The sequence below is a fragment of the Camelus ferus genome, chromosome 9 (genome assembly GCF_009834535.1).
Source record: "Camelus ferus isolate YT-003-E chromosome 9, BCGSAC_Cfer_1.0, whole genome shotgun sequence".
Classification (NCBI taxonomy): domain Eukaryota; kingdom Metazoa; phylum Chordata; class Mammalia; order Artiodactyla; family Camelidae; genus Camelus; species Camelus ferus.
The window spans coordinates 49,130,847-49,158,821 of record NC_045704.1 but is presented as its reverse complement, the minus strand read 5'-3'; the positions used below and the strand labels follow the sequence as shown (position 1 = coordinate 49,158,821).

At 45.6% G+C, this 27,975-nt stretch overlaps 2 protein-coding genes and 1 long non-coding RNA gene across 12 annotated transcripts in view; 1 reads left to right on the top strand and 2 right to left on the bottom strand.

Moving 5' to 3' along the window:
* Positions 1–27,971, top strand: LOC106731071 (pyruvate dehydrogenase phosphatase regulatory subunit, mitochondrial-like). Of its 6 annotated transcripts, XM_032486733.1 has the most exons (14): positions 1–214; positions 1,976–2,051; positions 9,848–10,136; positions 11,460–11,593; positions 15,238–15,319; positions 15,416–15,579; positions 16,269–16,390; positions 17,197–17,314; positions 18,052–18,201; positions 20,346–20,538; positions 22,317–22,430; positions 23,207–23,274; positions 23,476–23,630; positions 26,077–26,187. In XM_032486733.1, the coding sequence occupies exons 3-11, from the start codon at positions 9,913–9,915 to the stop codon at positions 22,345–22,347; spliced, it is 1,218 nt and encodes a 405-aa protein (XP_032342624.1). In that variant the 5' UTR covers positions 1–214; positions 1,976–2,051; positions 9,848–9,912; the 3' UTR covers positions 22,348–22,430; positions 23,207–23,274; positions 23,476–23,630; positions 26,077–26,187. The 6 variants fall into 6 exon arrangements, with proteins under 6 accessions (XP_032342624.1, XP_032342620.1, XP_032342623.1 ...); XM_032486729.1 differs by adding an exon at positions 27,009–27,971 and having other exon boundaries at positions 22,317–23,630; positions 26,077–26,272; XM_032486732.1 differs by having other exon boundaries at positions 23,207–23,630.
* Positions 10,764–20,336, bottom strand: LOC116665811. The gene is made up of 2 exons (XR_004322512.1): positions 19,941–20,336; positions 10,764–11,892 (listed from the first exon to the last, which is right to left on the bottom strand). It is a non-coding gene; the product is annotated as an uncharacterized LOC116665811 (long non-coding RNA).
* The window catches only part of PDPR (pyruvate dehydrogenase phosphatase regulatory subunit), a 39,623-nt gene continuing 32,968 nt past the window's right edge, over positions 21,321–27,975 (bottom strand). For 3 of the 5 annotated variants that reach the window (XM_032486726.1, XM_032486727.1, XM_032486728.1), the window contains 2 exons: positions 27,157–27,339; positions 21,322–26,106 (listed from right to left, as the gene is read on the bottom strand). In XM_032486726.1, the coding sequence (XP_032342617.1) occupies positions 25,702–26,106; positions 27,157–27,339 (588 nt within the window). In that variant the 3' untranslated portion in view covers positions 21,322–25,701. Of the gene's footprint in view, positions 26,107–27,156; positions 27,340–27,975 lie in introns of all 5 variants that reach the window. The other 2 variants (XR_004322509.1, XM_032486725.1) reach the window with 2 other exon arrangements.

The following is a 27,975-nucleotide window of genomic DNA, read 5'->3' as shown; positions in this document are numbered from 1 at the left end:
TATCACGCACCGGCGTCCCCTTGCTAGGGACCGTAAAGCGCGGAAGGTCGCGGGCTCAATTTTCCCCGGAACTTTTTTCCTCCCGCCGCCTCGTCCCCTCCCCATTCCTTGTGCCCCCTTTCCGGCCTCCGCGACCCCCCGCGACTGCTGTGGCGGCTGCTGCTATGCGTCAGCCCGGGTGTTGCTGAGCGCGGAGCCCGTGGGGGCACGTGAGGTAAGGAGAAGCCGCGGGGCCGCTGTGGCCTCCCCGTCCGCGCGGGCCTTAGGGCCCCCGGGACCCCCAGGGCCCCCTCTTTCCGCTGTGGTCTCGCTCAGGAGGGTCCCGGCCGTCCCTCGCTTCCCGGCGGATCTGCCCGGTCCTCCGGAAGGCGGACAGTGGGTCGGCTGAACTCCCTCAGCCTCTGCGGCTGTGGCGTCTCGGGGACCCGTGTCCAGCTGCCCCGGGGCCCGCGCACCGGCTCTGCCAGGCGCCCGCAGCTCAGCCTGGATGCCCACGCTCTTGTAGGCCCGCCTTGGGCAGGCACCCCTTCCCCCACTCCCACCCCGCAGCGCGGCTCAGGCTTGTTCAGCTGGGACAACTCTGCAGGTGGAGTTGTTTCCCCGCGTGGAAACGCGCGGTCCGCTTGTGCTTAAGTAACTGGTAAAACTTGCGGCCGAGTCTGGCAGTGAGGTTACTTGGAAACGTCCAGGCCAGGGCAGTGAGCCCTCTTCTTAAAGACTGACCCCCTCGGGACTGACTTGTGTGACACTGATTTGATTCAGACATCTTCAAGTCTGTTTCGCCTCGCATGTCAGCATGTTGTAGGGGGATGCTGGGCGGGGAGGTGGCAGGAACTTTTCCACGGATAGGGGTTCGTATTAATTTCTTAAAGTTGTCGGATCACCTGGTGTCCCAGGTGGCTCCAATGCTGAGGCAGGTGTGGGAAATGTGTTACTCTTATCTGTTCTCACCCAGTCTTCCTTGTGACCAGCTGCGGGTTTGCACACGATGCTGTGAGCATTCAGAGGAACAGTTGAGAGAGAGTTGGAGCTGTCCTCTTGCTCTCGTTGACGTGTAGGCAGATCTGAGCATAACCAGGCCCAGTATTGAGGGGTTTCTTAGCAGAAATTGTTTTTCTTAGAGAATGTTATACAGTCATTTTCTTTTTAAGAACTATGATTTATTTTCAGTCATGTACATGATTTACTTCTTTGGTTTTTTCCTACTCCTTTGCACTCTTGCTTTGCTTTAGTTCTTCTGCCAAACCTTCTTGAATACTCTGATGCCTTCCTTTCTTCATTGTTTGCGTCCACTGTGAATCTTTTTTTTTTTTTTTTCCCTCACCATGTCACTAACTCTTTTGAAGGTCATGAGCACAAGGTCAAAAATTATTTTTTGGTTATCACCCTGGCCTTTTAACATTGTTTATTCAGTGGCTTGAAACTCATCTGTTACTATGTTTCTAACGCCACCTTTGCAGTTCCCTTTATCTGCTAGGGAAAGTGCTGCCTTGTGGTTTTGTTCTCACAGCTATCCTTTTTTTTTTTTTTTTTTTTTTTTACCTCATCTCGTCTTAATTTAAAGATACTCATCTAATCTTGATTTAAAGGTTGCATGGAGTAATGATTCAATGGCAGACTCTAGGCCAGACTGCTTAGCTTTGAATTCATGCTCTGCCACTCACCAGTGTTACAGGACCTTGGGTGCCACAGAGAAGTGTCACATCACTTCTGTGTGCCACTGTTTCTTCTGGGGTAGAATAGAAATTATAGTATCTGCCTTACAGAGTTGTGAGGATTAAATTAGTTGTATCTATAAAACAGTGTCTGGCATATTGTAACTGCTTACAAGAATTTTGCCTTTTTAAACTTCTTTCAGGTTATTTAGGTAGTCCCTCAAATCTGGGGGCCTAGCCGTGAGATCTGAGTCATCATTAAGTTTTTTCCCCATCTCGTTTGTTTCTGTTCTCATCATTCATCAGCTTGTATTTCCTAGGTGCCCACGCTGAATGCTAGGAAAACCCTGATGCAGTTGTAATCATTCCCTGCTCTCAGAGAACTCCCTCATAACAGTAAGTAAACTACCACTTACTGAGTGCTGCTTCGGCGCCACTTGCCCTGTTCTTCCTGCACTGTCTGCTTTAGTCTTGGAGCCGCCGGGTGTAGTAGGTGTTCTAGCCCATGTTACAGATAAGGAGCCCAGAGACTGAGGGACTTGCTCCAAGTCATACACCTGAGGTGGGGGACATTTTCAAACCCAGATCTGTCTGCTTCTGAAGTCTGAATTCTCAGCTTGATTGCCGTTTTGCTTCCCTGGCTGGCAAACAGACCATTATGTGGTGTGACTGGCTCTGTGCTGGAGGAAGTAGTGCAGGGTGTTTGGGGGACAGGGAAGAGTCACCTGACCAAGTGTCAGGGGAGAGAGGGGACAAATGAGATGTCAAACAGGCTGAGAGCTGAGGGGATTATCTTTATTTGGCGGGGAGGGTTGGCAGGAACCACACCAGTTAGCAGGAACATTCTGCACAGACCTGGAGGTGAATGAAAAACTAAACGTCTGACGTGTTTGAGGAGTTTCAAGTGATTCAGTCTGACTTGGTTAGAATGTGAAAGGAGAGGAAAGAAATGAGCAGATAGTGAAGGGTCTTACCCTTTGGATCAAGGAATTGGACTTTTTCTGAGGGCATCAGATAGTCGTTGACGGGTTTTAAGCTGGGGCATGAAATAGGATTTTCATTTTAGAAGACTGGCCCAGACCTGTGTGTGAGAGCTGGGGGGGTGAGAATGATGTGCAGCGTAGAGGCTGGAAGCCCCATCGGGGAGCTTCTGCCTAAACTAGGTGAGAGGGGATGGCAGTCTGTGCTCAGGTAAGGGCAGTGGAGATGGAGAGAAGTCCGTCTCTCAGAGGGAAACGTACAGTGTGGAATTGTTAGGCGCTAATGATTGACTGGAGAGCAGAGGTGCACCCAGGAGTGGGATTGCTGGATCATCTGGTAAGTCTGTTTTTAGTTTCTTGGGGAAATCTCCATACTGTTTTCCGTAACGGCTGCATGAAACTACATTCCCACCAACAGTGGAGGAGGGTTCCGTTTTCTCCACACCCTCTCCAGCATTTATCCTTTGTGGACTTTTGCATGATGGCCATTCTGACTGGTGTGAGGTGATAGCTCATTGTAGTTTTGATTTGCATTTCTTTGATAGTTAGCGATGTTGAGCATTTTCTCATGTGCCTATTGGACATTTGTATGTCTTCACTGGAGAATTGCTTGCTTAGGTCTTCTGCCCATTTTTGAATTGGGATGTTTGTTTTTTTCTTTTTAAGTTGTGTGAGCTGTTTATATGTTCTGGAGATTAAGCCCTTGTCAGTCTCATCTTTTGCAAATATTTTCTCCCATTCCGTAGGTTGTGTTTTTGCTTTCCTGTGGCTTCCTTTGCTGTGCAAAAGCTTGTGAGTTTAATGAGGTCCCGTTTGTTTACTTTTGCTTTTATTTCTGTTGCCTGGGTAGACTGCCCTGGGAGAACATTGCTGACATTTATGTCAGATAATGTTTTGCCTATGTTTTCTCCTAGGAGGTTTATAGCGTCTTGTCTTATGTTTAATTTTGAGTTTATGTTTGTGTCTGGTGTGAGGGCCAATTCTAACTTCATTGATTTACATGTAGCTGTCCAGTTTTCCCAACACCATTTGCTGAAGAGACTGTGTTTACCTCCATTGTATGTTCTTGCCTCCTGTGTCAAAGATTAACTGACCAAAAGTTAGTGGATTTATTTGTGGGCTCTCTGTTCTGTTCCATTGCTCCATATGTTTGTTGTTATACCAATACCATGCTGTTTTGATTGCTGTAGCTGTGTAGTATTGTCTGAAGTCTGGGAGGTTTATTCCTCCCTCTTCATTGTTTTTCTTCAGTATTGCTTTCGCAATTCTGGGTCTGTTGTGATTCCATATATATTTGAGGATTATTTGTTCTAGATCTGTGAAAAATGTCCTGGGTCACTTGATAGGGATAGCATTAAATCTGTAGATTGCTTTGGGTGGTATGGCCATTTTAACGACATTAATTCTTGCAATCCAAGAACATGGGATATCTTTCCATTTCTTTAAGTCATCTTTAATTTCCTTGGTCAGTGTTTTGTAGTTCTGTTTGTGTAAGTCTTTCACTTCCTGGGTCATATTTATCCCTAACTGTTTTATTTTTTTTAATGGAATTTAAGCGGGACTGTCTCTTTACTTTCCTTTTCTGACATTTCAGTATTAGTGTAAAGAAATGCCACTGATTTCTGTGTTAATCTTGTATCCTGCTACCTTTCCATATTCTTTTTACAGCTCTAGTATTTTTTGTGTGGAGCCTTTAGAATTTTCTATATATGGTGTCATGTCATCCACGTGTAATGACAATTTTACCTCTTCTCTTCCAGTTTGGATCTTTTTTATTTCTTCTTCTTTTTTTCCCCCCCGAATTGCTGTGCCTAGGAGTTCCAGTACTATATTTAATGGAAGTGGTGAGAGTGGGCATCCTTGTCTTGGTCCAGATGTTAATGGGAAGGCTTTCAGATTTTCACTGTTGCATAGTATGCTGGCTCTAGGTGGATTTTCATTATAGAAGAGTGGCCCAGAGCCCTGTGTGGGGGCTGGGGGGTGAGAATGGTGTGCAGAGTAGAGGCTGTAGAGGCTGGAAGCCCCGTAGGGGAGCTTCTGCCTAAACTGAGTGAGGGGATGGCAGCTTGTGCTCAGGAAAGGGAAGGGAGATGGATAGAAGTCCGTCCGTCAGAGGGAAACGTAGAGTGTGGAATTGTTAGGTCCTGATGATTGACTGGAGAGCGGAGGGGAGAGAAAGGGAGAATGCAGGCTGACACCCAGGGTTGTAGTATGTGGTGTCCCTGGGGGACACAGGAAGTGGACAGAGTTGGAGACTGAGGAAGACGGCTTCACCTTCTGTGCTCAGTTTGACCCGTGGGGGTCCAAGTGGCCGTGGCGGTTCTTCAACTAGACGTGCTGGCCTGAGGCTCAGGGTAGCTGTCAGGGGTTAGGCCGTGAGTCATAGGAGAGGGAGTCGCCTGGATGATAATGGACGGGGGAGAGGAGCTGGTCAGGGAGCCCTTTAGGGTCATCAGCACATAGAGAAGGCAGAGGAGAGAGGCCGGCGAGTCGTGATCCGGGCAGTGGGTGTCACACAAAACAAGGAAAGAGTGTGTGAGCAGGAAGGAGGCACCCATGGGCGAGTGAGCTGGTGCCAGAAAATGCCCCTGGACTAATAGCAGCATTAGTGTTCCTCTGAGAGTGGTGTCGGTGGCCTGTGGGGCAGAAGGCCGCCTGCTTTTGGTTCAGGAGAAAGTAGGATGGGGGTAAAGTTGGGGGGGGGGAGTAGAAGTAGGTCTTTCCGTGTATTGTTTATTGAGTGAAAAAGATAGGTTGTGAAGCACATGTTAAGAAATTTTTGCTTAAAAATTCCACTGGCAGACCGTGCCATCACCAAGGTAAAGAAAAGCGGGACTCATGACAAAGGTGGTGGCAAACAAGTGGACATCAGGGCAGTTCACTGCTGCAGAAATAATCTGGGAAGTTATCATGAACACTGGTGTTGGTGAGCTTTGCGTCTTGGGAAATCTTAATTGCCTCCCGTGTTTGAGTTTTTGCAAAGACCATCATTTTATAATTTATAATTTGTAGAATTAAAAATTGCTGACCGAAGAAGGTTATGGAGCTTTGTTTTATTTCTTAAATCTGCTGGGTGGGGGGTGGGGTACTTGAGCGTACCTAAATGGCAGAGGAGGAGGAGGGAAACCAGAAGGTGTCTGACAGAGGAGGACAGTTGATGGAGCTTGGTTCTTGGGAAGGAAGCAGAAGCGGGATCCAGGCGCCTGTGAGAGAACTAGGTTTTGACCCTGTGCAGGATGGCAGAGGTGGCTGCAGATGATGCAAGGAGGTTTACAGGTGGAGTTTCAGGGGTCAAGATGAGACAGGTTATCTGCTTAGATGAAGGGAGACAGGAGATGGGGTCCAAGGTCGGGAGAGGAGCAGCGTTATGGGTTCAGAACCCGGATGGGGCTTTACAGGAGGTAGCCTGGAGCTAGGAACAGGGTGCCTGCCAGCACAGCCACAGTGGAACGGGGTCTTTTTTAAGCATGACCAGGTGGTAATGGTGCAGAAGGATGAGGATGCCGACCCTGACCCTACCTCTCGATGGTGAGGTCAGGGGAACAGGGCTGGCCATGTGCCAGAGGAGACTTGCATTTCTGTTGAGACACAGGTGGAGAGGACATCAGTGAAGGGGTGGGCATATAACTTTGGAAAGGATGTTCTGAGGGGCGCAGTGGAGAAGTCTGATGGAGAGGAAAGCAGAGAGGGATTGGATCTGGAGAGAGAAATTGGTTACGTGGAGATGAGCTTACAGCAAGACTAGCTGTGTGGAGAAGCTTGTGTCTTGAGACAGAGTTTGGCAGGGACACGAGGCATGATGGCACCCCCAAAGTGGCCCAAATAGTTAGTCCCTCGTTGGTTGGGATTTTTCTCGGAATACAATCTGTACCCGCGTTGGTCACGGTTGTGAGTCCTGTCTGATGGATGGGCGTGGATACTTTGGCCTTAGATGACTGGGGCTGATGGTGGAGCCCACTGGGTCCCGGGGCTGGTAGTGGAGGTGCCGGTGATACTAGCGGTGTGCTGCCCTGATGTCTGCTGTTGCCACCCCTCTGGTCTGAAGTCCTCATCTTCCTGTACTTCAGTGACTGCACAGTCAGCCAGCAGGTCTTTCTTCAGTTTCTTGAAACTTGAACAGTCCTCTCTTTTGCTGTTAGATAAATTTTTCTAAAACTCTGCCTTTCTCATTTTCAGTTTGTGGTACTGGGCCACGTCAGACCAAATATCCAGCGTCTTCCCCGGTCTGGCTCCACCTGACTTCAGTTTCTGCTCCCAGGACTCAGAGACACTGAGGCCTCCGAGCCAGATCCCTTCCTGTCCTCCACCAGCCCGCAGGGTCAGACTTGTTCTGCAGCTTGACTGTGTGTGCTTTCTGTCTCTCCTTGTCCCAGTTTTATCCTCCCAGGCTCAGCTTAGGTCTTATTCTCTATATGATCCCTTTCCCGATAGGCATGGCCTGCGTTCTTTTTCTTCTCTAAGCTACGACATTTACTGTCTGGTAGAGACATTGCAGCCGGTGGCTCGTGTGTGAGTGGTGAGCCTGAGGAGACGAGTCATCCCTCCTTTCTGGAGCAGACATCCAGTACCTTCAACTCTACCGCATCGCCGTGGAAGCGCGAGGCACGCCTCCTCTGCTATGGCTTTGCATCCCGTCTCTCTGTCTTTCTCTGGGACCGCATCCTTTCTTATTCCCTCTCCTTCCTCACCCACCTCTTTCCCTTTTCCTGGCTCATCCTGGCAGCGGTGAAACATTCTTAATAGTCCCCAGTTAAAAAACAGACCTTGCTGTGCTCCATGTTTTCCCTTCCCCTTCCGAGCTCAGTGTCACAGTCTCCTGCGCCCCACCCCCCGCTCACTTACACTTCAGTTTGCTCTGGCGTGTATTCCATCCCTCCATCCCCTGAAAATGTTCTTTTTTAGGACACCTGGGCCTCTGTGTTGTGAAATTCTGGTGGACACGCGGCCACCTTGCTCCTTCCTCGGCACCCTCTGTAGTGACCGCTTCTTCACACACGTCCCTCCCTGGGCTTCGGTGACACCTCTGCCTGGTGTTCTTCCGCCTCCCTAGCGACTCCTTCTTCATCTCTTCAGCCACTTCTCTTTCTCTGGATGCTCTGTGAGTCTGCCCCAGCATTCAGTCCTGCCTCTAGTCCTTCTCTTCCTCGTGTGTACGTGCGGGGAGCCTCAGAAGTCTTGGTGTTCGAAATGCTGGGGCTTCAGGAATTGTATACATGCTGATGACCTCCGAATCACACTCCAAGTTTCAGGCTCGCATGTCCGGGTGCTGCTCGATGTTTCCACATGGATGCCTGACGGGTCCTTCGCACTTGACATCAGGGAGTGGAATATTTCATTGTACACACACGTGCACACCCTCACAGCCTCCCTCCTGCTCGCTCTCCTTCCCTGCCTCCCTCCCTATTATTTCTGATCCTTCTCATAGAGTAAGTGGCCCCAGTTGCTTAGCCCAGAAACTTAGCCATCATCCTTATTCCTCCCTTTTCCCCATTTTAACATCTGGCTTGTTGGCACATAAGTTCTGTCATTTCTGCTTCCCCAACGATCCAGTCACTTCTCTGAGTCTGCTGCCATCATCCTTTCTGAACCCCCACGGCACCCCCTTGGACACCTACAGTAGTAGCACCTGACTCACCTCTGTTTTCCCCTCCTCCAATCCACTCTGCACCATGGAGCCAGCCTGACCTTAGGAAAACACACCCCATCATTTCATTCCCCTGCTGCAGTATTTTCCTTCGCACTTAGAATCAGTCCCGCTGCTCGTGGTGGTGTCTGAGAGCCATGTACGATTGCTCTCTGCCGCCTCTCCAGCCTTGTCTCAGGTCGTCTCCCCTCGCTCACATGCTGTGGACACGCCGGCCTCCTTTCTGTGCTTGGACTCATCCAGGTCTGTCTCACTTCATGGCCTTTGCACGTGCTCGTTCTTCTGTCTGGCACACTTGTAGCTCGTTCTTTTCCATCCATCAGGTCTTCTCAAATGTCACCTTCTTTCTGACATTTATTTATTTATTTATTTGAATTACAGTCAGTTTACAGTGTTGTGTCAATTTCCGGTGTACAGCACAACTTTTCAGTCATACATGAACATACACATATTTATTTTCATGTTCTTTTTCACCGTGAGCTACTACAAGATCTTGAATATATTTCCCTGTGCTATACAGTATAAAGTTGTTTATCTATTCTGCGTATACCTGTCAGTATCTACAAATCTCGAACTCCCAGTCTGTCCCTTCCAACCCCCCTCCCCCCCCCCCCCTGGCAACCACAAGTTTGTATTCTATGTCTGTGAGTCTGTTTCTGTTTTATATTTAAGTTCATTTGTCGTCGTCTTTTTTTTTTTTTTTTTTTTTTTTTTTTTTTTTTTAGATTCCACATATGAGTGATATCATATGGTATTTTTCTTTCTCTTTCTGGCTTACTTCACTTAGAATGACATTCTCCAGGGACAACCGTGTTGCTGCAAATGGCATTATGTTGTCATTTTTTATGGCTGAATAGTATTCCGTTGTATAAATACACCACAACTTCTTTATCCAGTCATCTGTCGATGGACATTTATGTTGTTTCCATGTCTTGGCTATTGTAAATAGTGCTGCTCTGAACATCGGGGTGCAGGTGTCTTTTTGAAGTAGGGTTCCTTCTGGATATATGCCCAGGAGTGGGATTGCTGGCTCATCTGGTAAGTCTATTTTTAGTTTCTTGAGGAATCTCCATACTGTTTTCCACAGTGGCTGCACCATACTGCATTCCCACCAACAGTGTAGGAGGGTTCCCTTTTCTCCACAGCCTCTCCAGCATTTGTCCTTTGTGGACTTTTGCATGATGGCCATTCTGACTGGTGTGAGGTGGTACTTCATTGTAGTTTTGATTTGCATTTCTCTGATAATTAGTGATACTGAGCATTTTTTCATGTGCCTGTTCTGACCATCGTATTTTGACTGTGCCCCTAATGACTCCATCATGCTAGCTTTGTTACTTGTTTCATTTGTGCATTGGCTTCTTGTCTCTCCCAAACGTAAGTTGTGTAAAGGCAGGGGCCTCGTCTTCCGTGTTCACTGCTGTATCTACAGCTAGCAGTGTGTCTGGAACTCAGTAAGTTCTCAGACTTTTGCTGAACGAACAATTACTATTCTCTGTTTCAGCCCTTTCTTATTAATTCTATGCACTGAATACAGTGGTATGAAATATGTTTGGTTTTTCTCTGTCTAGTTGGAATTCTGGGGATCTCCTTCTTAGCTGAGTGAGAGCACATCTCCCAGTTGCTGGCGGACGTGATGTTTCACCGGTTGCTATCAGTGGTCCGAAGACAAAGAAACAGCCGAGGATGGCAGAAGTGGTCCTCAGTCAGAAGCGGTGCATTCGTCGCCGAAGCGCATTCCGTTGCCCTGCCTGCCGAGGCACACGTGGTCATCTGTGGGGGTGGAATCATGGGCACATCTGTGGCCTATCATCTCTCTAAGATGGGATGGAAGGATATTGTCCTTTTGGAGCAGGGCAGGTAAGGATCAAACTGGACCTGGCTTGGCTTGTGGCTCCCCTTCACTGATTGGATGGGCTTCCCTCATCCCTTTTGGTAACACTGACCCACCAATAGCTAATCTAAATATTGCGAAGTGGCATTAAGAAGAATCACAGAAAAGTGAAATCTCCAGTACATTGTTTTGTGATGCCCAATACTCATGCTTTTTGGTTTTCAGAGAAGTGGCAGGCTCCAGCATAACAAGTAGCTAAGGGATGTATTTCTGTCAGGCTCACAGCACATCTTACCATCCTGCTCTCTCTGTTGTAGTAAAACAGCAATGAATCCTGTGACTCGGGTGCTTCGTCTTTGAGCTGCTTTCTGCCTTATTTCTGTTCCTCTTCATTTAATTAACTTATTTTAGAACAGTTTTAGATTTACAGAACAATTGTGAAGCTAGTTCAGAGTCCCCATGTACCTCACATCCAGTTTCACCTGCTACTAACATCTTACGTTAAGATTCGTGTTTCAGTGAACGAGCCAATATTGAGACATTATTATTAACTGAAGTTTCTGTTCACTAAAGAATTCATTCACTTTTTCCCTAGTGTCCTTTTTCTGTTCCAGGCTTTTCATGTTCTATTGCCTATCACAAATTGGACAACATTTAAGACATTTAAAGTGTGTTTATTTTTGAATAGGCAACACATTCACAGAGTTCGAAATTGAAATTGTATAAAAGAGCATACAGGGAAAAGTCTCCTTCTGCCTGACCTTCAGCTACAGGTTTCCCTCACTGGAAGTGAGCTAAGTTCCTTGCATATCATTTCTAGATACTCTTTTACATGTATAATCAAATATGTATTGGTAGGTATGTATATGGCTATCTGGATATTCATTTTTTCCCCCCATCTCATGCAAGTGGTAGCATGACTTAAACTGTGTTCTTCCCCTGGCTTTTTTCTTTAGGGTTGTTCCATTAAGATTGGTGCATAAAAGTATTCTCATTCTTTTTATTTTTTATTTTTTTGGCGGGGGGGGGGGGGGCGCTGGCGGGAATTAGGTTTATTTATTTATTTATTTATTTTGATGGAAGTACTGGGGATTGAACCCAGGACCTTGTGCGTGCTAATGAAGCACGTGCTCTACCATTGAGCTGTACCCTCCCCTCTCATTCATTTTGTATGTAAAGTACTCTGTTGAATAGGTGAACTCCAAAATTTTAAATCATTCTCATGTTGATGGGCATTTTGTTTGTTTCCATCTTTTAGTGTTAGAAACAGTGCTATAATAAGGAACCTTGAATATGTTGTATTCACGGATGTGTGAGTCTGCCTAATAGCATTTGCATCCATCCTACAGGCTGGCTGCTGGCTCTACGAGGTTCTGTGCTGGCATCCTAAGCACCGCCAGACACTTGACCATTGAGCAGAAGATGGCAGACTATTCAAACAAACTCTACCATCAATTAGAGCAAGAAACAGGGATCCAAACAGGTAAGCAGGTAATCTAGACTCTTTCACTCAGTACTGTTTTTGGTCTCACACCGAGTCTGCCCAGTGATTTGGTAATTTGGACTTGAGTTTTAGTCCAGGCTCAGCACTAGTCAGGGTGTGACAGGTGGCACAGGGCAAGTCAGGTAGCTTGTCGAGCTGTCTTCAGTTTCCTTCTCTATACGTTGAGGGTCTTCAATCAGTATCCTAGACCCGTTTCAGATTCTGCAATTCTTAGGGAACAAACGTTTTCCTGGGCCATTTCATATATATTTCACTCACTGAAGTATAGTAAGTGGCTCCTAAATGAAGAGGAGGAGAAAGAACTCAGGTTTAGGTGCTCGATAGTTAAATCATAGTTTGATCCCCTGCACTGCAACAGTTGCTGTTAAGGATATTTCTGACTAGAAAGCATAAACGTGGATTTCCCACTACCTGTGTAATTAGGGGAGTAAGGACATGGGATTGCAAGCTAAAAAGTACTGGAGTGAGTAGGAATTGTCCCAAGAACAGGAAGATGGATCTGTACTGTGTCCCATATAATAACAAGTTGAAAGAATGTCTAGCAGTTTGTTGTGAGGTGATGGGTCAGCTAGAAGCCTAGAGTCGAGCCTAGTCTCATGGCTGATGAAACTGGTGACCACTCTTATTATCATGAGAGGGTAGTGAGACCCAGTGGTGAAATTCAGGACAGTACACATGTGAGGGATGCTCTTCTGAAGACCTTGCATAATTCAGATCACACATAATTCAAGACTAATAGTGACAAAGGAGGAGGGTAACTTCTCTTTTTGCCAACTGAAGGGTAACCTTATTTGTAAATTGCAACTGAAGACTGATTTTCTGGTAACTTGGCTATGGTAGACGTGGAACCTAACTGTATTTCGGATACTTCTGGTTGGATTTAATTTAATGACAACAAGGTACTTGAATCAGATATTAACTAGGGGTTGAGTCAGAAGAGGGTCCACAGAATGGGCTCACAGCTAGAACTGCTGACTCCCAGTCCCTTGGTTCAGTTACTAGTGCTTTGCTGAGCCTTACATCGCTCAGGTGGTCCAATTCCAGAGAAACCAGGGCGACAGACTTCTTCTCTGTAAGGTAAGTTAGCCTAGCTTTTGGTCTCGTTCCCTTTCTGGACTGCCTTATTGATGCCTGTGGGGCAGTGAGGAAGCCAGGCAAGGGAGAGTAAGGGCATCCCCCTCAATCTGTCACCCCCATTGTAGTTCACCAGTGATGCTGTGAAAGATGCTGTAGGGGCTTCCCTGATGGAGAATTCTGTTACCCAGCAGAGTGTTACATGTGTATACTCCCATAATCACTGTCACCCAGCGGGCTGCTCTGAGACATTAAGACAAATGACACATGTACAACCTAGATTTAATGATAAGAAATCGTGTGCCAGTTCTCTGAAAATAGTTCATTCTCGTGAGGTGTGCGTTAACAACTTTCTACTCGGAGTTAGTGGATCACTTCAGCAGTCCTCATTATGCAGATACTAGTTTCTGCAGTGCTTCCTTTGCGTGAAGTATAATTTTTGTCGAGTGAATGAACATGCTAATCTAAAAGTTTTAATAACTTTTTGAAAGTATTCCGTATATCATTTGATCTTACAAGGAGGAAGGTTCATTCTTTTACAGATAAGAAACCTAGATGCAGGTAGATTAAGCCATTTACCAAATCCATGTCAAATCAATTGAAAAAAAAATGTTTAGTGAGTTATAAGGAACTTTAAAAAAATTTTAAACATATGTAACAAGTTACATACTCATTATAATAAATATGAGCTATATAGGAATATAAAAATAAAAAGTGAAAATCTTTCCTCCCCACTCAGTAACCCCTGAAAGTTACCACTCTGGTTAGTTTGTACCCTTGGACTCCCTTTTATGGTATATGTATACAGGTATAGTTTTTTGTTTTTTTTTTTTAAACCAAACTCAGATTGTATTCAGCATTATTATTACGTACCTTCTTTTTTTTTTTTTTTTTTTTTAGAGACTGTACCTTGTTTTTTGCCCTTAAGAATGTTTTGTACAAAAATATAAGCCCACAAGATTAATTATTGTAATACTATCTAATTGCAAATGTAAGACTGCAAATTTAAATATTATACATAGGACGTTGGTAAAATGAAGTGGAACAACCACATGAAGGACTGCTAGGTGGATGAGAAAAGGAAGAGGATGTCAGTGAACTGCTGTGGAGTGGGTTCTGGGATACACTGTCATATGAGAAAAACAGAGCATTAAAGATTACGTAAAACAGGCTACTTTTGTGTAAGAAATAAAATATGCAAGTGCATACTTACTTTGCGAACAAGGAAATAGAGGAAGGATAAACCAGGAAGTACTGAGGTTGGTTACCTTCCCAGGGTAAGACAGAAACAGGGTGGAGGGTGGGGGCGTGGGGGGTAGTGACATTTCTTGATTTTGTGTAGTTTCGACTTTTAGAGTGATGTGAACATTTTGCATACTCAAATATAAAAGAAAACCATCAGGATGGGGGTCGGGGGGGGACCTACGATGGAACACTACCAGAAATAACCTAACTACATTTCCAGTGAGTAACAACTTTTCTATAGGGGGAAAAAAGAACTACTAGGAACCTCTGACCACAGTATTTTGACTCTACCTTCAGTCGAAGACAAACAGAAATGTAAACAAACATTGACCAGTAATTAGCAATTTTATTTTTCACAGTGGTAGTGGTATGGACAGGTCTGCTTTCTGTGTACTCTAGGATTGAGCAAAGGAGTAAATTTATTGAAGATACGAGTCCTTTCAAAACCAGGCTCTGACACTTCAGTTCCCCAAACTTGGCAACCTTGTCATGTCAGTGAAGGGCATATTTAGCTGATGATTTCAAGAGGAGTAAGAAAATACTTAAATTTACTTTTTAAAATATACCTGATTGATTCGATGTTTTTCTTCATAAGAATTAAGAGTCACTGCATTCTGGGAAGATTGTCATCGACTCAAGTGTAATAGCAGTTGTAGCAGGTACTTTGATTGTAAACAACAGGAATTGACCCTGGGTAACTTGGGCAAAAAAGAGTTTAGTTGGAAGGCCACTGGGGGCCCGTAGGGCTGGCAGGAGGCTACCAGCTGGAGGCAGGGTGGAGGCCAGGTTGTGGGGACCCCACAGCAGTCAGTCCCTCAGCTGGAACAAGAATAGTCTGGCCAGGACGCTGCTGCTTCTGAGATGAGGCACCTCCTTGATCAAGACTGAGTATTCCAGGAGGGTCAGATGGCTTGCGCTTAGGTCACAGGCCTGCTGGCTGTACTGGGGAACACGGGAGGGGAGGCTGATGTGGTGAGTGGCCTTCACCAAGGGTTACACTCCCACCTAGAATAGGAGGCCAAAGGGTGTAATTACCTAAAGGGGTGAGAATATAGATCGGTCAGAGTTACATCTCCCCCCAAGAAAAGTCTGTGTAGCAATTCACTTCTATTGTAAGAGTGATTTGATGTACATTAGAATCTTCATTTGATCCTCACAAGACTGAGCTGAGACTGGTTGGTTGGTGGGCAGTCCGGACTCATCACAGGTCTGCTGTTGACAGTCTAGTGGGCTTGCCACTCTGCCCCTTCCCCCAAGCCGCACTCTGCCTGGTCTGTCTCAGTTTGGGCTGTTTTCTCTTCCAGGTTACATAAGGACGGGCTCGATCTTCCTGGCACAAACTCAGGACCGGCTGATCTCCCTGAAGCGTGTCAACTCAAGGCTGAAGTACGTATGAGGCTAGAAGCCTGTCCTGACTTTACTGTCAGCTGACCTCTGCGGGAGGGCCAGTGAATGTCATTGTCCCCCTGTGTTCTGTGGCAGTGTCATAGGCATCCCTTCCGAGATCATCTCCCCCAAGAAAGTGGCCGAACTTCACCCTCTCCTCAATGTGCACGACCTGGTGGGGGCCATGCATGTTCCCGAGGATGCGGTGGTGTCCTCCGCTGATGTGGCTCTTGCCCTGGCAAGTGCTGCCTCCCAAAATGGTAAGCTGGCTTTGGGTTAGGAAGGAAGAGGTCGTCTAAGAAAGCACCTCACGATAGGCAGGGGCTCCAAGCCGCTTCCATGTGGGAACACTGGCTCTTAGCTCTTCGCAGGAATTTTGTGTTTCTATAATAACCTGTTAATAAATATTTTCCCTCAGGGCCACAGTTTTCTTACTAAAGTTCCAAGGAACTGCTTTTAGTTACTGCTTAAAGCACTTCAGATTTAAGGGCATTTCCCCACCCCCCCCACGGGACTTGAGAAGCTCCAAGGTTGAAACACACCTTGGGGATTTAATCCACAGACAGCTTGGATCACATCCCAGTGTTGCAGTGAATAAGGGGGAGAACTAGTCAGTGCCCAGGGTGTTACACACTTTGGATAAACTGATTCGTGATGTAGGTAGATGAGGATTTAAGATGCCCTACTGAACTTTTTCTCCCCTGCCCCTTTATGATTACTGGGATTTGGTTATTTACTAAAGTTGGCTTTTCAGTTGGCCTGGCCTTTTCAGTCTTGGGAAAGGCCCATTTCCACAGTCTCCGGATGAGGTTCCAGGAGTTTTTTGGTTTTTAAAATGAAAGCATCGACCTGGCCTTTTCAGTGATTCTTGAGTTGAGAATTTGCTGCAAGTGCCGAGTTCTGACACGGTAGGTGATGACGCACCAACCCTTTGTCTGCCTTTCCACAGGTGTTCAGATCTATGACCGGACGAGTATTCTTCATGTTATGGTCAGAAAAGGTCAAGTCACTGGTGTGGAGACAGATAAAGGACAGATCCAGTGCCAGTATTTTGTCAACTGCGCTGGTCAGGTAGGTTAGCAGCAATACTGGGTCACTGATTTTCTTATTTACCTCTTGTCTCCAGGATTTTTTGGCGTAGAGACGTAAGGTTAGTATTGTGACAGAATAAACAGATGCCAGGGACCACACTGTTTCTTGTGTGGACGGGAAAACTCAGAATTCTCACACTCCAAATCGGAACCCTGTACTTACTCCTCATATAGAAGCACTAGTGACCTTTCCTTCCTCCACCCTGGTGACTGGTGCTGTCCTGGTCCGGAAGGCCAGGAAACGGTTGATCTTGACATAAATCAGCCCTTGGCGTTTGGTCTTTCTTTGGTGATTCATTTCATCCTATCACCCAGCAAATAAGTAGTAGGCGGTTTTATCGTGCCAGGAGCATGCATTCAGTTTCCGAAACACTACGCCGCTGTTGGTCTGGGGGCAGACTGGCCCCTTGCCTCCCCCTCCACAGTCTTAAGGGGACCTAGGAATACTCTCTGACCTGTGAAGTTCTTTTGTGATTGGTGTCTGGGGTTTGCAGTTGAGGCCAGGCATTCTGTTAAAAGGGCCTTGCTTGCTCCCCACGAGTTCCTTTTACAGCTGGTAAATCGGTCTTCCTTTGAGCTAAGAGTAAATTTTGTGCTTTAAAGGGTATAGTGTTGCTCCCCATCCGATAATTGAACTACAGCAGGCGGGAGCTTGGCTTCCCACAGCTGACATGGTAGCGAGAGTGCCCATTAGCTGCTTGAAATTAAACTCTTCTCAAGCGGCTGAACTTGCTCACTTGTCTCTCTGTTCCTCTTCCACCCACAAATCAATCTGTCCGTTTGTAGTGGGCATACGAGCTGGGTCTGTCCAACGAGGAGCCGGTCAGTATCCCGTTACATGCCTGCGAGCACTTCTACCTTCTGACTCGCCCCCTGGAGACCCCCCTGCAGAGCAACGCACCAAGTGAGGACTCGCACTTTGTTTTTAATCTTGTTTCCTTGCCACCGTTCTGTCCTCTGCAGAGGAAGGCTTTCTGCTAAGGACAGACTGTGCCCAAAGAGTCTTGTCTTTTCTGGAGCATGTTACAGGGCGGGGGACCCAATTCTAACTTCCCTGTAATAACTGACTCCTTATGAAAGTGCCCACTCTGGCCATCCCACTTCAGCAATTTTGTTTGTTTTTTGGCAAGTTAACTGTAATTCCAAATTGAGAATGTTTGGAATGTAACCTAGAGTTTTTGTCTCAATGCTGTACATAGTGGAGATGTCATAGGTGAGCTATAAACTCGGGCTGTTCAGTGACTCCCGGCGCCGTGGGAGGGTTTGATGTCACTTTGAGGTCTTCGTCCCTAGAGTGGGCTCTGCAGCCCCCTTTCTGTTAGGCTTTCACGTGGCACAGTGGCAGTTACGTAGTTTGGTTGGTTGTGAGGCCTAGTTAAAGCTTCTAGGTAACTGATCTGGTTAGGCATAGTCTGAGAAAGTCTCCACTGTAAATCTGAGAGGGAGGATCCTCCCCCATGACCGGGAAAGGTATTTTCAAGCTGATGAGAGCCAGTGTTCACTGGATGCTGTGTGGCTAATAAAGCCTATAATTGGTGTTTTTGTTGTGCTTCTTTTTCTGTCCATCTGGAATGCTGGCTGGGCCCTAAACCCTGTTTCTTCTCTCCTACTCCCCACCCCCTTGTCATTTCTCTTCCTCAGCTATTGTGGACGCTGACGGAAGAATTTATATTCGGAACTGGCAGGGTGGCATCTTGTCTGGGGGCTTTGAGAAGAACCCGAAACCAATTTTCACTGAGGGCAAGAACCAGCTGGAGATTCAGAATCTACAGGAAGACTGGGATCACTTTGGTATGTGAACTAGGTTGTAACACGAATGCCATATATTTGTCTAAGACCTTATATTTTAAAGCGTTTTCAGGAATGCAGGCACACCTCGTTTTATTGTTCTTCGCAGATACTGCGTCTTGAATAAATTGAAGGTTTGTGGCAACTCTGTGTTGAGCAAGCTTGTTGGTGCCATTTTCCATTTACTCCCTTTGTGTCTCTCACATTTTGGTAATTGTGGCTTTTTTATTATTATTATATTTGTTACAATCTATGATCGGTGATCTTTGTTGTTACTATTGCAAAAAAAAAGATTTGCTGAAGGCTCAGATCATGGTTAGCACATTTTAGCAATTTTTTTTTTTTTACTTTTTTTTTAGAAGTTTTAATAATGCACTGAAGTCTGAATGAGTTGACTTTTTAAAAAGTTTTTCTGAGATCTAGTTAAGGTACAATATTGTATAAGTTTCAGGTGTACAACATAATGACTCATAATTTTTAAGTTATAGTCCATTTTCAGTTATTATAAAATATTGGCTCTATTCTCTGTCCTGTACAATGTAGGTCTGTAGCTTGTTTATCTTGTACATGGTAGTTGTTCCTCTTGATCTCCTGCCTCTCTCCTGCCCCCTCTTCCTTCCTTCTCCCCACTGGTAAGTGCTGGTTTATCCTCTGATTCTGTGAGTCTGCTTCTTTCTTTCTCTCTCTTTTATTTAATTCACTAGTTCATTTTCTTTTTTAGATTCCACATATAAGTGATAACATACAGTATTTGTCTTTCTCTGACTCATTTCACTAAGCAAGCATAATACCGTCCAAGTCCATCCATGTTGCAAATGGCAAAATTTCATTTTTTTCTTACAGCTGAGTAGTATTCCATTATATATATATATATAAAAAACCACGTTTATTTTACCCATCTGTCTATGGACATTTAGTTGCTTGCACATCTTGGCTATTGTAATAATGCATCTATGAACATTGGGGCATTGGGGTGCATGAATCTTTTCAAATTAGTGTAGCAGTAAAGTATTTAATTTTATTTTAAATTTGTTTTTAAGGTATGTGCATTGCTTTTTTAGGCATAATGCTGTCACACACACATTAAAAAATACACTACAGTAGAGTGTAAACATAATATTTACATATTATATCCAGTGGGAAACCAGAAAATTCAGTGACTCGCTATATTGCAACATTCGCTTTACTGAGGTGGTCTAGAACTGAACCGAGGTATGCCTCCCTAGTTCCTTATTTGATTTTTGTAACAACACCATTCGGTGGTTACAGAGGGCAGTCTACAGAGTTTGTCTGGTCTAAGGATGCAGTTACTGGTGAACAGCCTCAGGGAACTAAAAATCTTGGATCTCGGTTAAATGATTTTTGGCTTCTCTTACTTACCTAACATCACTGCTGAAATTTTAGGCTAGGAGGAAACCTTCTTTTGATAGGACTTCGTATAAAATTGAAGAGAATTTTAAAAAGCAGAATTGTTTCGTTAATACGTTCTTCTACTCAATTTTAAAATAATTTTAATTTATTGAATAGGTCATATAGTCACATGGTCCCAAATTCAAAAGCTATGAAAGGGACTAGAATGAAGAGTGTCCCTCCTTCCCTTTAGAACTTAATTTTGGGGAAATTTCAAACTTTTAAAAGTGGGGAGAACAGTATAAACCCCCATGTACCCACCAGCCTGCTTCAGCCTGGTGTGTCATCTGTTACCACTGTCCCACTGGCTTATTCCCTGACTGTGGACTTACCTTAAAACAGGCCGAGGCTCTGTCTTTTGCTGCTGTTCCAACTTAGGTGACATTGTCTTTTATTGCAGATCTCTTTGGGGGCCATTTAAGGGCTTTCCCTCGAGTTCTGATCCCTTTGAGATTGTCCTCTTTAGGCACGGGTGGCATCTGCTCTCCCTCAGCTCCTTTCCTCTCTAGAGAGTATCTTTCTTTCCTCTCCATCTGTGTTTATGTCGATCACTTTGTAGGTACGCCCCACGATTCCACCACGGTTTCTGCTTCTGATAAATGGCCAAGCTGGCTCTTCTCAGGAAAGCTCTCCAAGAGAATTTTCTAAAAGGAGGGAGGTAGAGAAGCGTAAGCGGTGGAACGTTTGGGACTTCCCTAAAGCTGGGGACTCTGTTTTGGTTTGCTGCTGTTTCTCAGAGCCCCTGCTGAGTTCCCTCCTGCGTCGGATGCCAGAACTGGAGGCTCTGGAGATCGTGAAGTTGGTGAACTGCCCTGAGACCTTCACCCCGGACATGAGGTGCATCATGGGAGAGTCTCCTTCAGTGCAGGGCTACTTTGTCCTGGCGGGAATGAACTCTGCTGGCCTTTCGTTTGGCGGGGGAGCCGGAAAGTAAGTCCTTCTCACTCAGACTCAGCTTGCTGGGCTTCTTCCTTTCTGGAGCTACTCCTTGTCAGTATGGCCTGTAATGTACTTAATCCAGTATGCGCATACTGAGAGGAAGACACATGTAATTGACAGTCGTATCCCCTTCAAAGTACTCACCATGGGAGGCCCAGAAACGTCACTGTACAAAACGCTGGTGGAAGTCCTCTTTTGGAGTTAGCCTCGGAGCCTGTGGGATGTTCTTCTGTACTACTTCAGTCGTAACAAAGTTGGTTATTCATGAAACTGGACATAAAAAGTTAAGTTTAGAAGGGAAGTTGACGAGATTCTTAAGACACATTTTCTATGGATTCCCAGATGTAGTTGTTCAGAAAATAGGTAGTCAAGTCCAGTGACTAAATTTCTGGATGGAAACTCGGTTTACTAAAAAGTCACTGACTGTTTATATTTTTTACCACTGTGAGCAGTTGTGCACACACGGTTCACTTTCCACACAGACATGGGTGCTAAGTCCAGTGCTAGCTTCTTGTAAGTTGTAAGATAGGATGTCAAGTCCAGAGATAGTAACTTCAGAAGGAGGAACAGGGGATTTCTTCTCACAGCCACGTCCCCCCTGCCTGGAGAGTAACAGTTTTAAGTGCTGTATCTTTCCTCCTTTTTCCAAATTCTCTTTTACACTCTGGTAAGAGGTACAAATGGTTTTATGTATGGTGTTTTGTCTCAGTGGTGGCAAATACGTGAACCTGGTTATTACAGATGTAGAACATTTCATAAATAGACATGGCAGGAGTAGTTAAAATGTCTGTTTATTCATTTACAAACTTAGTAATATGAGAAGAAAATCTGAATTGACATTTGGCTTGATAGAAACACTGCACAATGTTAATACCATATTCACAGAGGGCAGAGACGCTCGGTCACCTTCTGTGCCTGTTGTCACCAGGGCACATCGGAAAGATCTCATTTTTACCAAAGTGCTTCGAGTGTCCTCAAGACCACATGCTGACACTATACAGGGATGGAACAGGGCTGAGTTAAACTGCACATTTATAAATGCAAAAATGGGTTGTAGCACTTTACGCTAATCACAGGTGTTTTCACACATCCCAAGAGTTGACCAGAGAGTAAAGTGTTACTAACTGTGCTGCTAGAAAAGCCTTTAATGAAACAAGCTGCAGAGCTTTCTCCCCCGCACCCAGCTGTTGAAGGGACTTTTGCTCTCATCCTTCCCATCTCCACCCACCATGTGGCGTCCTGGAGTGTAAGGCACTAGAATCTGGCTTGGAGAAAAGAGGTGCTCCAAGCTCCAGTTCTTGGTGTGCAAAGGAAATTCTGGCATAGATCTGTTGAAAAGGATGTTAAAAGTATCTTCCCCACTTCTTGTAATTTCTGTCCTTGTCAGACAGAAAAATAAGGCAAGAAGAAAGTTTTGCAAAGGATAAAAATAGGTGTATCTAAATATCATGAGAATAATGGCCCATGAAGAAATGTCTGATTCTCCAAGGGTTCTGCTTAGAAGTCGAGAATCTTATACAAGGAACTCTGGTGTTTAATGGACAAATAGAAGACAAAAACATACAAAAATACTCAGTCCTCTTGAAAAATAGTGTATTTGTAGTGTCAAGGGATAGCAGGTGCCAGCCCCATAATGATAGTGAAGGAGCCTTACAACTCAGCACCTTTACGTGGAGGGCAGAGTGGTGGGGACATGGATCCCTAGCTCACTGAAGACTCAGTGCAGGATGTGGTTAATCCCTATTTCATCTACTGTTTCTTACACTCAGCTGTGCTTCTCCTGAGTCCGTGTGCCTGTAAATGACCTGTGCGAGATGAAAATTCGTTACTTGAGAGAAACTTTTCTCTACATCACGTTGACAATGCTGCTTATATCAAAGTTTGTGAGTAATGTGGCGGTGTTGGGATGGGATGTGCAGAAAGAAAATCGAAACGGTAGTTTATTCTTCAGTATTAAAGCACTGTGGACGAGACCTCTATCTTAGATACTAAAGACATCCTTGCTGGCTACTCTGGCCCAGAAGCAACGACGAGGTATAAAAAGGAACCTTGTGGCTAACGCCTGAAAGCAAACCAATGTAACTGTTCTCCCAGGACACAGGTTTGGGTCAGAATCAGGACTATAGGTCATAGAAGATTCCCTCTTTATATGTCCCAGCTTCTCAAGGGATGTTATGAAGACTCACTGAAATGCCAGCAAATGTGTCCAAAAGCCAGAGGATAAACAGAGCCAGAAAGCAAGGTGGTGAGTCGTCTTTTCAGTGAAGCAAAACCACTTTTTAGTGGTTCGATCCTGCCAGTGTGGCAGTAGGGAGGGGTTAGCATCTCAAGCGCATGCATAGGCAGGGTAAAGGAGAAAACTGAAGAGTTATTTTCCACATGTTTTAGTTACTTTCTTGGAAATAACAGCCCTGTAAAGAAGGGACACAGGTAAAACTCTTGGTCTGTATGAGGAGGTAGAATCCAGCCACACCTCCTGATGAGAATCAAATGGAAGTGACTGGGCTCTACTCCTGCAGGAATGGGAACTTCGGGGCCAAAATGAGACTGGGTTTAATCATGGGGCTAAATGGCATCTCTCGCATTTAGGGGTAGAGGGACTCCTGAGAGGAGCACTAGGATTAGCGCGGGAATTGCTCACTTCTGTCTCCTGGAGCAGGTCCTGCCTGTGCAGTGCTATGTGACAGAAACACAAATTAAAGGACATCAAGTGGGCTATCCAAGCAGGTAGGTGTTGTCCCTTTTTACTTTGAAAACTTTCTGAATTACCGCTTTCATCACAGATGGGAAATCTTCAGTGTCAATCACATGACCATGGGATTTACATATGACCTGAGTAACTAGGGGCTTATTTCAAGGGAGGAGAAGGCCCACAGGAGACTTGCAACCTTGGGTCTTCCATCTGTTTGAGGCCCTTTGTGTTTATAGGTTCAAAATGATTCTTCAATTGAATATGCTGACCAGATAGAAGACAAGACAGCACAAGCATTGATGACAGATCATTTCAGAGAGAAGAAAGTATCAACCACCTAAAATCAAAATCCAGCCACCCTTTCAACAATCCCTCGCATCTCTGAGGAGAGGTGAGTTGTCGCAGAAGGCAAACACGTGCAGTCCCACTGTCCAGGAGCTGGAAATGACACAGAAATGAGGATGTTTTGATTGTCAGCTGTGCTTGAGGCAGGAAAGAACTAGCCCCTATAATTTAGGACCAAGGTAAAGTACCAGAAGGTAAATATATTTCAGGGCACTCAATTAACGACTGGTACCCCAGAAGATTAACATCCTGCCATAGTCTTAGGAGTGTGACCCCTATTTACAGACAAGATATAATTTATGCATATAACTTACAATTTCTTTTGGATTTAATCCCAAATTTTCATTTCCAAAGATGACTTTGGAGTGGTGCAGGGTATGATACTTTTATTTCTCCACCTTCTTGGGTCAGTCAGCTCCCTGCTGGTAACACCTGCATTGGCTGGGTGCCCGTTTCCTGCTCTCTCAAGTTTCACAGCTGCCGTGCACTGCTCTGCTCTCCAGCTGGGCAGCACCTCTCCTCTCTCCTCTTTGCCCAGAAGCAGCATCTCTCAGCTAGTTATACACACATTTGCACCGAAATAGTGAAGTCCCCCAACAGCTTTCTAATCACACACTACTTTGTTAAATCAATTAAGACTTACTAAGAAGGTGGACACTAAACTCAGTGATCTAGTAGGTAAACAGGAATCCCAGAGAAGTGCCAGAGCAGGCAGACACCTGAGAATTTTAAGCTGCTCTAACAAAAGGATCTTCTGTAATGTACTTACTGACCTATTAGAATTAATGCATCCAAAATACATTAGTTAAAATCTCTAGCAGCAGTTTGCAAGGGGAAATTAAGTGTGGGGATGGATACCCATCTGTGAGATCCAAGTTTCACTCTCAGAAAACAGACACTGCTTAAAAGTGTGCAGGGCTTCTTGGTACCCCAAGTCACTTTCTATTCCAAAGAGGAGGCTGGAAAGAAAAGATGGAATGCAGACTTCGGGCTTAGGTAATGTATACTGTCCGCACTCGGAACTCCATGGACCTGCGTGGGTCATCTCGTGTGCATCTATCTGTTCCATGCAGGGGCAGCAAAACTTGGGGTCCCGGTAGTTCTCTTCAACTCAGCATGGGCACAAGGCTTAAGTTATTCAACCAGGATGCTTGTCCTACCTCCCCCTCCCTGTTCTAAAGAGAGAGATAATGTACTGAGCCAGTGGGCCTCCTGTGGAAGGGATGGGAGGCTGAATTGATCGTCACGTGCACTTGGAGAAAAGGATCAAGATGGGATGACTGAACGTTTGAGTTGCTGACAGAAAAAAGCAGCACTGTTTTAATAGGAAACTCAGCATCCCCAGTGCTGTACTTTGAGGTCAGACCCTTTCAGCTACGAAAAGTAATGAAAAAGGCAACATGGTCTTTCCCTTTCAAACACTGTCTTATTTGTTTACTCAGCTAACCAAATCAAAACACCCCTCACTGTAGAGATTAGCCAGAGATGAAGAAAATTATAGGTAGGTGGCCCTGGCCCAACAGTCTGATAACTGGGTCGGGAGGGAGGCCTGGGAGGGTTAACCCCAGAAAACACCCACGTGATGCCTCTAATCAGTGAGGTAGATGGTCCTCCTCTTGCTGGAGGTATCAGGGTGCCAACCCAAGCACGATGGGATGGGAGAAAGAGCCACAGGGCTGTGTCAGACACAGTAAACCCCCCTCCCCCCAAATTAACAGCTCACTCTGGAAAAGCTTAGCCCCACGGAGATCGACTCTTACCCTGAGGCCTGCATACCATCAGCCTTTCTGGCTTCAGGACACAGCATCTGAAGTCAGACTCACCATAACCCACAGCCACGAGTGGAGTCTGCTCCTGTCCTGCTGTCAAACATGCTCCCTGTCATCACGGGAACCTCTGAGGTGGAGGGACTGGACAACCAGCCCCAGAGTGTCGGGGGAAAACTGGAAAAGGGAGGAGAAGATGCAAGGACAGGAGAGGTTGCAAAGGAAAAGTTTAAAAGCTTAAAATTATATCAAGATAAGAGGCAGGAGGCAAAGGTTAAATCAAGAAGAGGGAGGGAATCGGGGGGGAGAAAAGTGCCTAAGATGATGGGGAGGTGACGAAACTGCCTTGCATTACTTCCCCTGCAAGTCACTTAGCTCCACGTCATCCTTCCGGCGTTTATGGGTGAAGAGGGATGGGACGGGGTACAGCTTAGCTTTGGCCTGGAACCGATGTCCAGCGATGTCAATCTCATATTCTCCCCGGTTGATGAAATCTGCCGTCACCACCTGCTCTTCCCCGGTGTCCTCAGAAAAATTGTGCACAAAGCCCAGGCACACATGGCGCTCCAGGGTGTAGCCATAGGCACTGCTTGTGGTCTTGCCCACGTACTGCCCATTCCGGTAAATGGGCTCCCCCCACCAAGGCCAGAGGTCCAGGTCTGTGTCGTGGTCATCCAGGATGAACATAGTGAGACGTTTATACACCCCGTTCTGCTTCTGTTGCAGCAGGGCGTCTCGCCCAATGAAATCCATCCCCTAGGAGAGAGAGAGGTGGCGCTGAGATGGCATCTACACCTGGTGTCGCTGCAAGGGACCGCACCCCCACACATACCCCTGCAAGCTCTGGGAAAGTGGTTCCTGCCATGCGGAAAACTGCATTCACTACATGGAGGGCATCTTCAGAGAACTTTTCTCAACACAGGTACATGTCATTTCTCTCTTCTATTTTATAAACACGTTTCAATCACAAGACCACACAGAGAATATTCAGGAAGAAAAGTCAATACTCAAATATTTGCCAAAATTGTTCTAGAAACAATGTTTTTATATAATTGAGCAGAAAGTCCACACATATATATCTGTATTCAATGTGTGTATTTATGTATGCACATGTACAAAAAAGAGCACGATAAAGTAAACTAATTTTCTTCTTTGTATTTTCTCCTGTTTCCCAAATTGAGCATTTTTTAACTTTTTCTGATATAAAAGTTATATGATTGCTAAGATACTCTGTTAAATGAAGACAGCAAGGTGCAGTATACCAAGCGTGTAGTACTTGCCCATCTAGGTTAAGGAAGTGGTGAGGGAAATGACACACCATCTGTTGGCCCTACCTACGTGGGAGCCTGTACAAGGACAGACTGGCAGTGGGATTGGGTAGGTTCAGAGGTAGGAAAACAGGCTTTTCACTGAACTTCCCAGTAAACTGGTATTTAAAAAAAAAAAAATCATTTTCATGTGTTACTCTGAAGAGAAACAAAAAAATTAGGCAGTTGAATGTAAGGTGACTCATTTGTACATATATTCCTGGCATGTTTAATGAATCACCATAATCAACTCAGAAAAACTGCCCAGAAAGCACTCGGTCTAAAAGAGAGCAAAGTGCGCCAAGCAAGTGTTGTGTATTATGTGTCCATATTAAGTGTTTTACCCCACAGACACATTTCTTACTGCAAGGACACCCTGATTGTCATCGCTGAGCTCTCAACACTTGGACACTTCCTTTGACGCCAGCTCTCCTGGTCCTCACGCGGGCTCCCTGCTTGCAAAGCTGAGGGACAGAGTGGAGTGAGCATAGGTACGTACCTTATCTAACTTCACCCGAGACTCTCGTCCACATTCCAGGGGTGTGGTGAGGGTGTTTAAATCCTGACCCCAGAAAGCAAAAAACTTCTCAATTCGGAGACTACGAAGAGCGTAATACCCAGCATTCCGGATTCCGTATTTCTGCCCAACACCCATCACTTCGTTGTACACGTGCAGGGCGTACTAGAGGGAGAGACACAAGGTCAGTAGCAGCAGACCCTCAGAACTCAACATGGCAGGTGTCTGGCAGGGCCTGATGGCTGACACTGTCCCCTGGACAAGGGAAGTGGCTGTCCATGCTCCTCAGGAACCAAAGTGCTATAGCCCACTCTTATGCTCCACGAAAGCAGCACCCTTATCTTCTCACTTCTCTAACATGTCTAGGGTCTAATGACACAGCCGTTACTAAATAGCAACTCACAGCAGCTCTCTCACCAGTCAGTCAGTCACCTATCGCATAACCGTCTCCCCACCAGCCCCTGCACTGGCTTTGTTCTCTTGCCCCAGCTCCCCTTAGCGCTGGCCCCAGCTGTGAAACCTGTGTTACCCAGAACTCGAGATGTGCACCCACAACTCTGCTTTTCCACGTGGATTAGGGCATATCCTAGAGACCTAGAACAAGTCACAGCAGAGCCCAAGCCTGTGTCTCACAACATCCAGCCTCTTCGTTCCTGAAATGTGTGTCAGATACTTAAAGGAACAGAAAGTTTTCCAAACTGAAAGCAAATATTCAGTCTCTCTAAACATACTGATAGTCTAACGCCCAACAACAAACTGCACTGTTTACTTTAAAAATTAAAACAAAGAAAACAAGACATA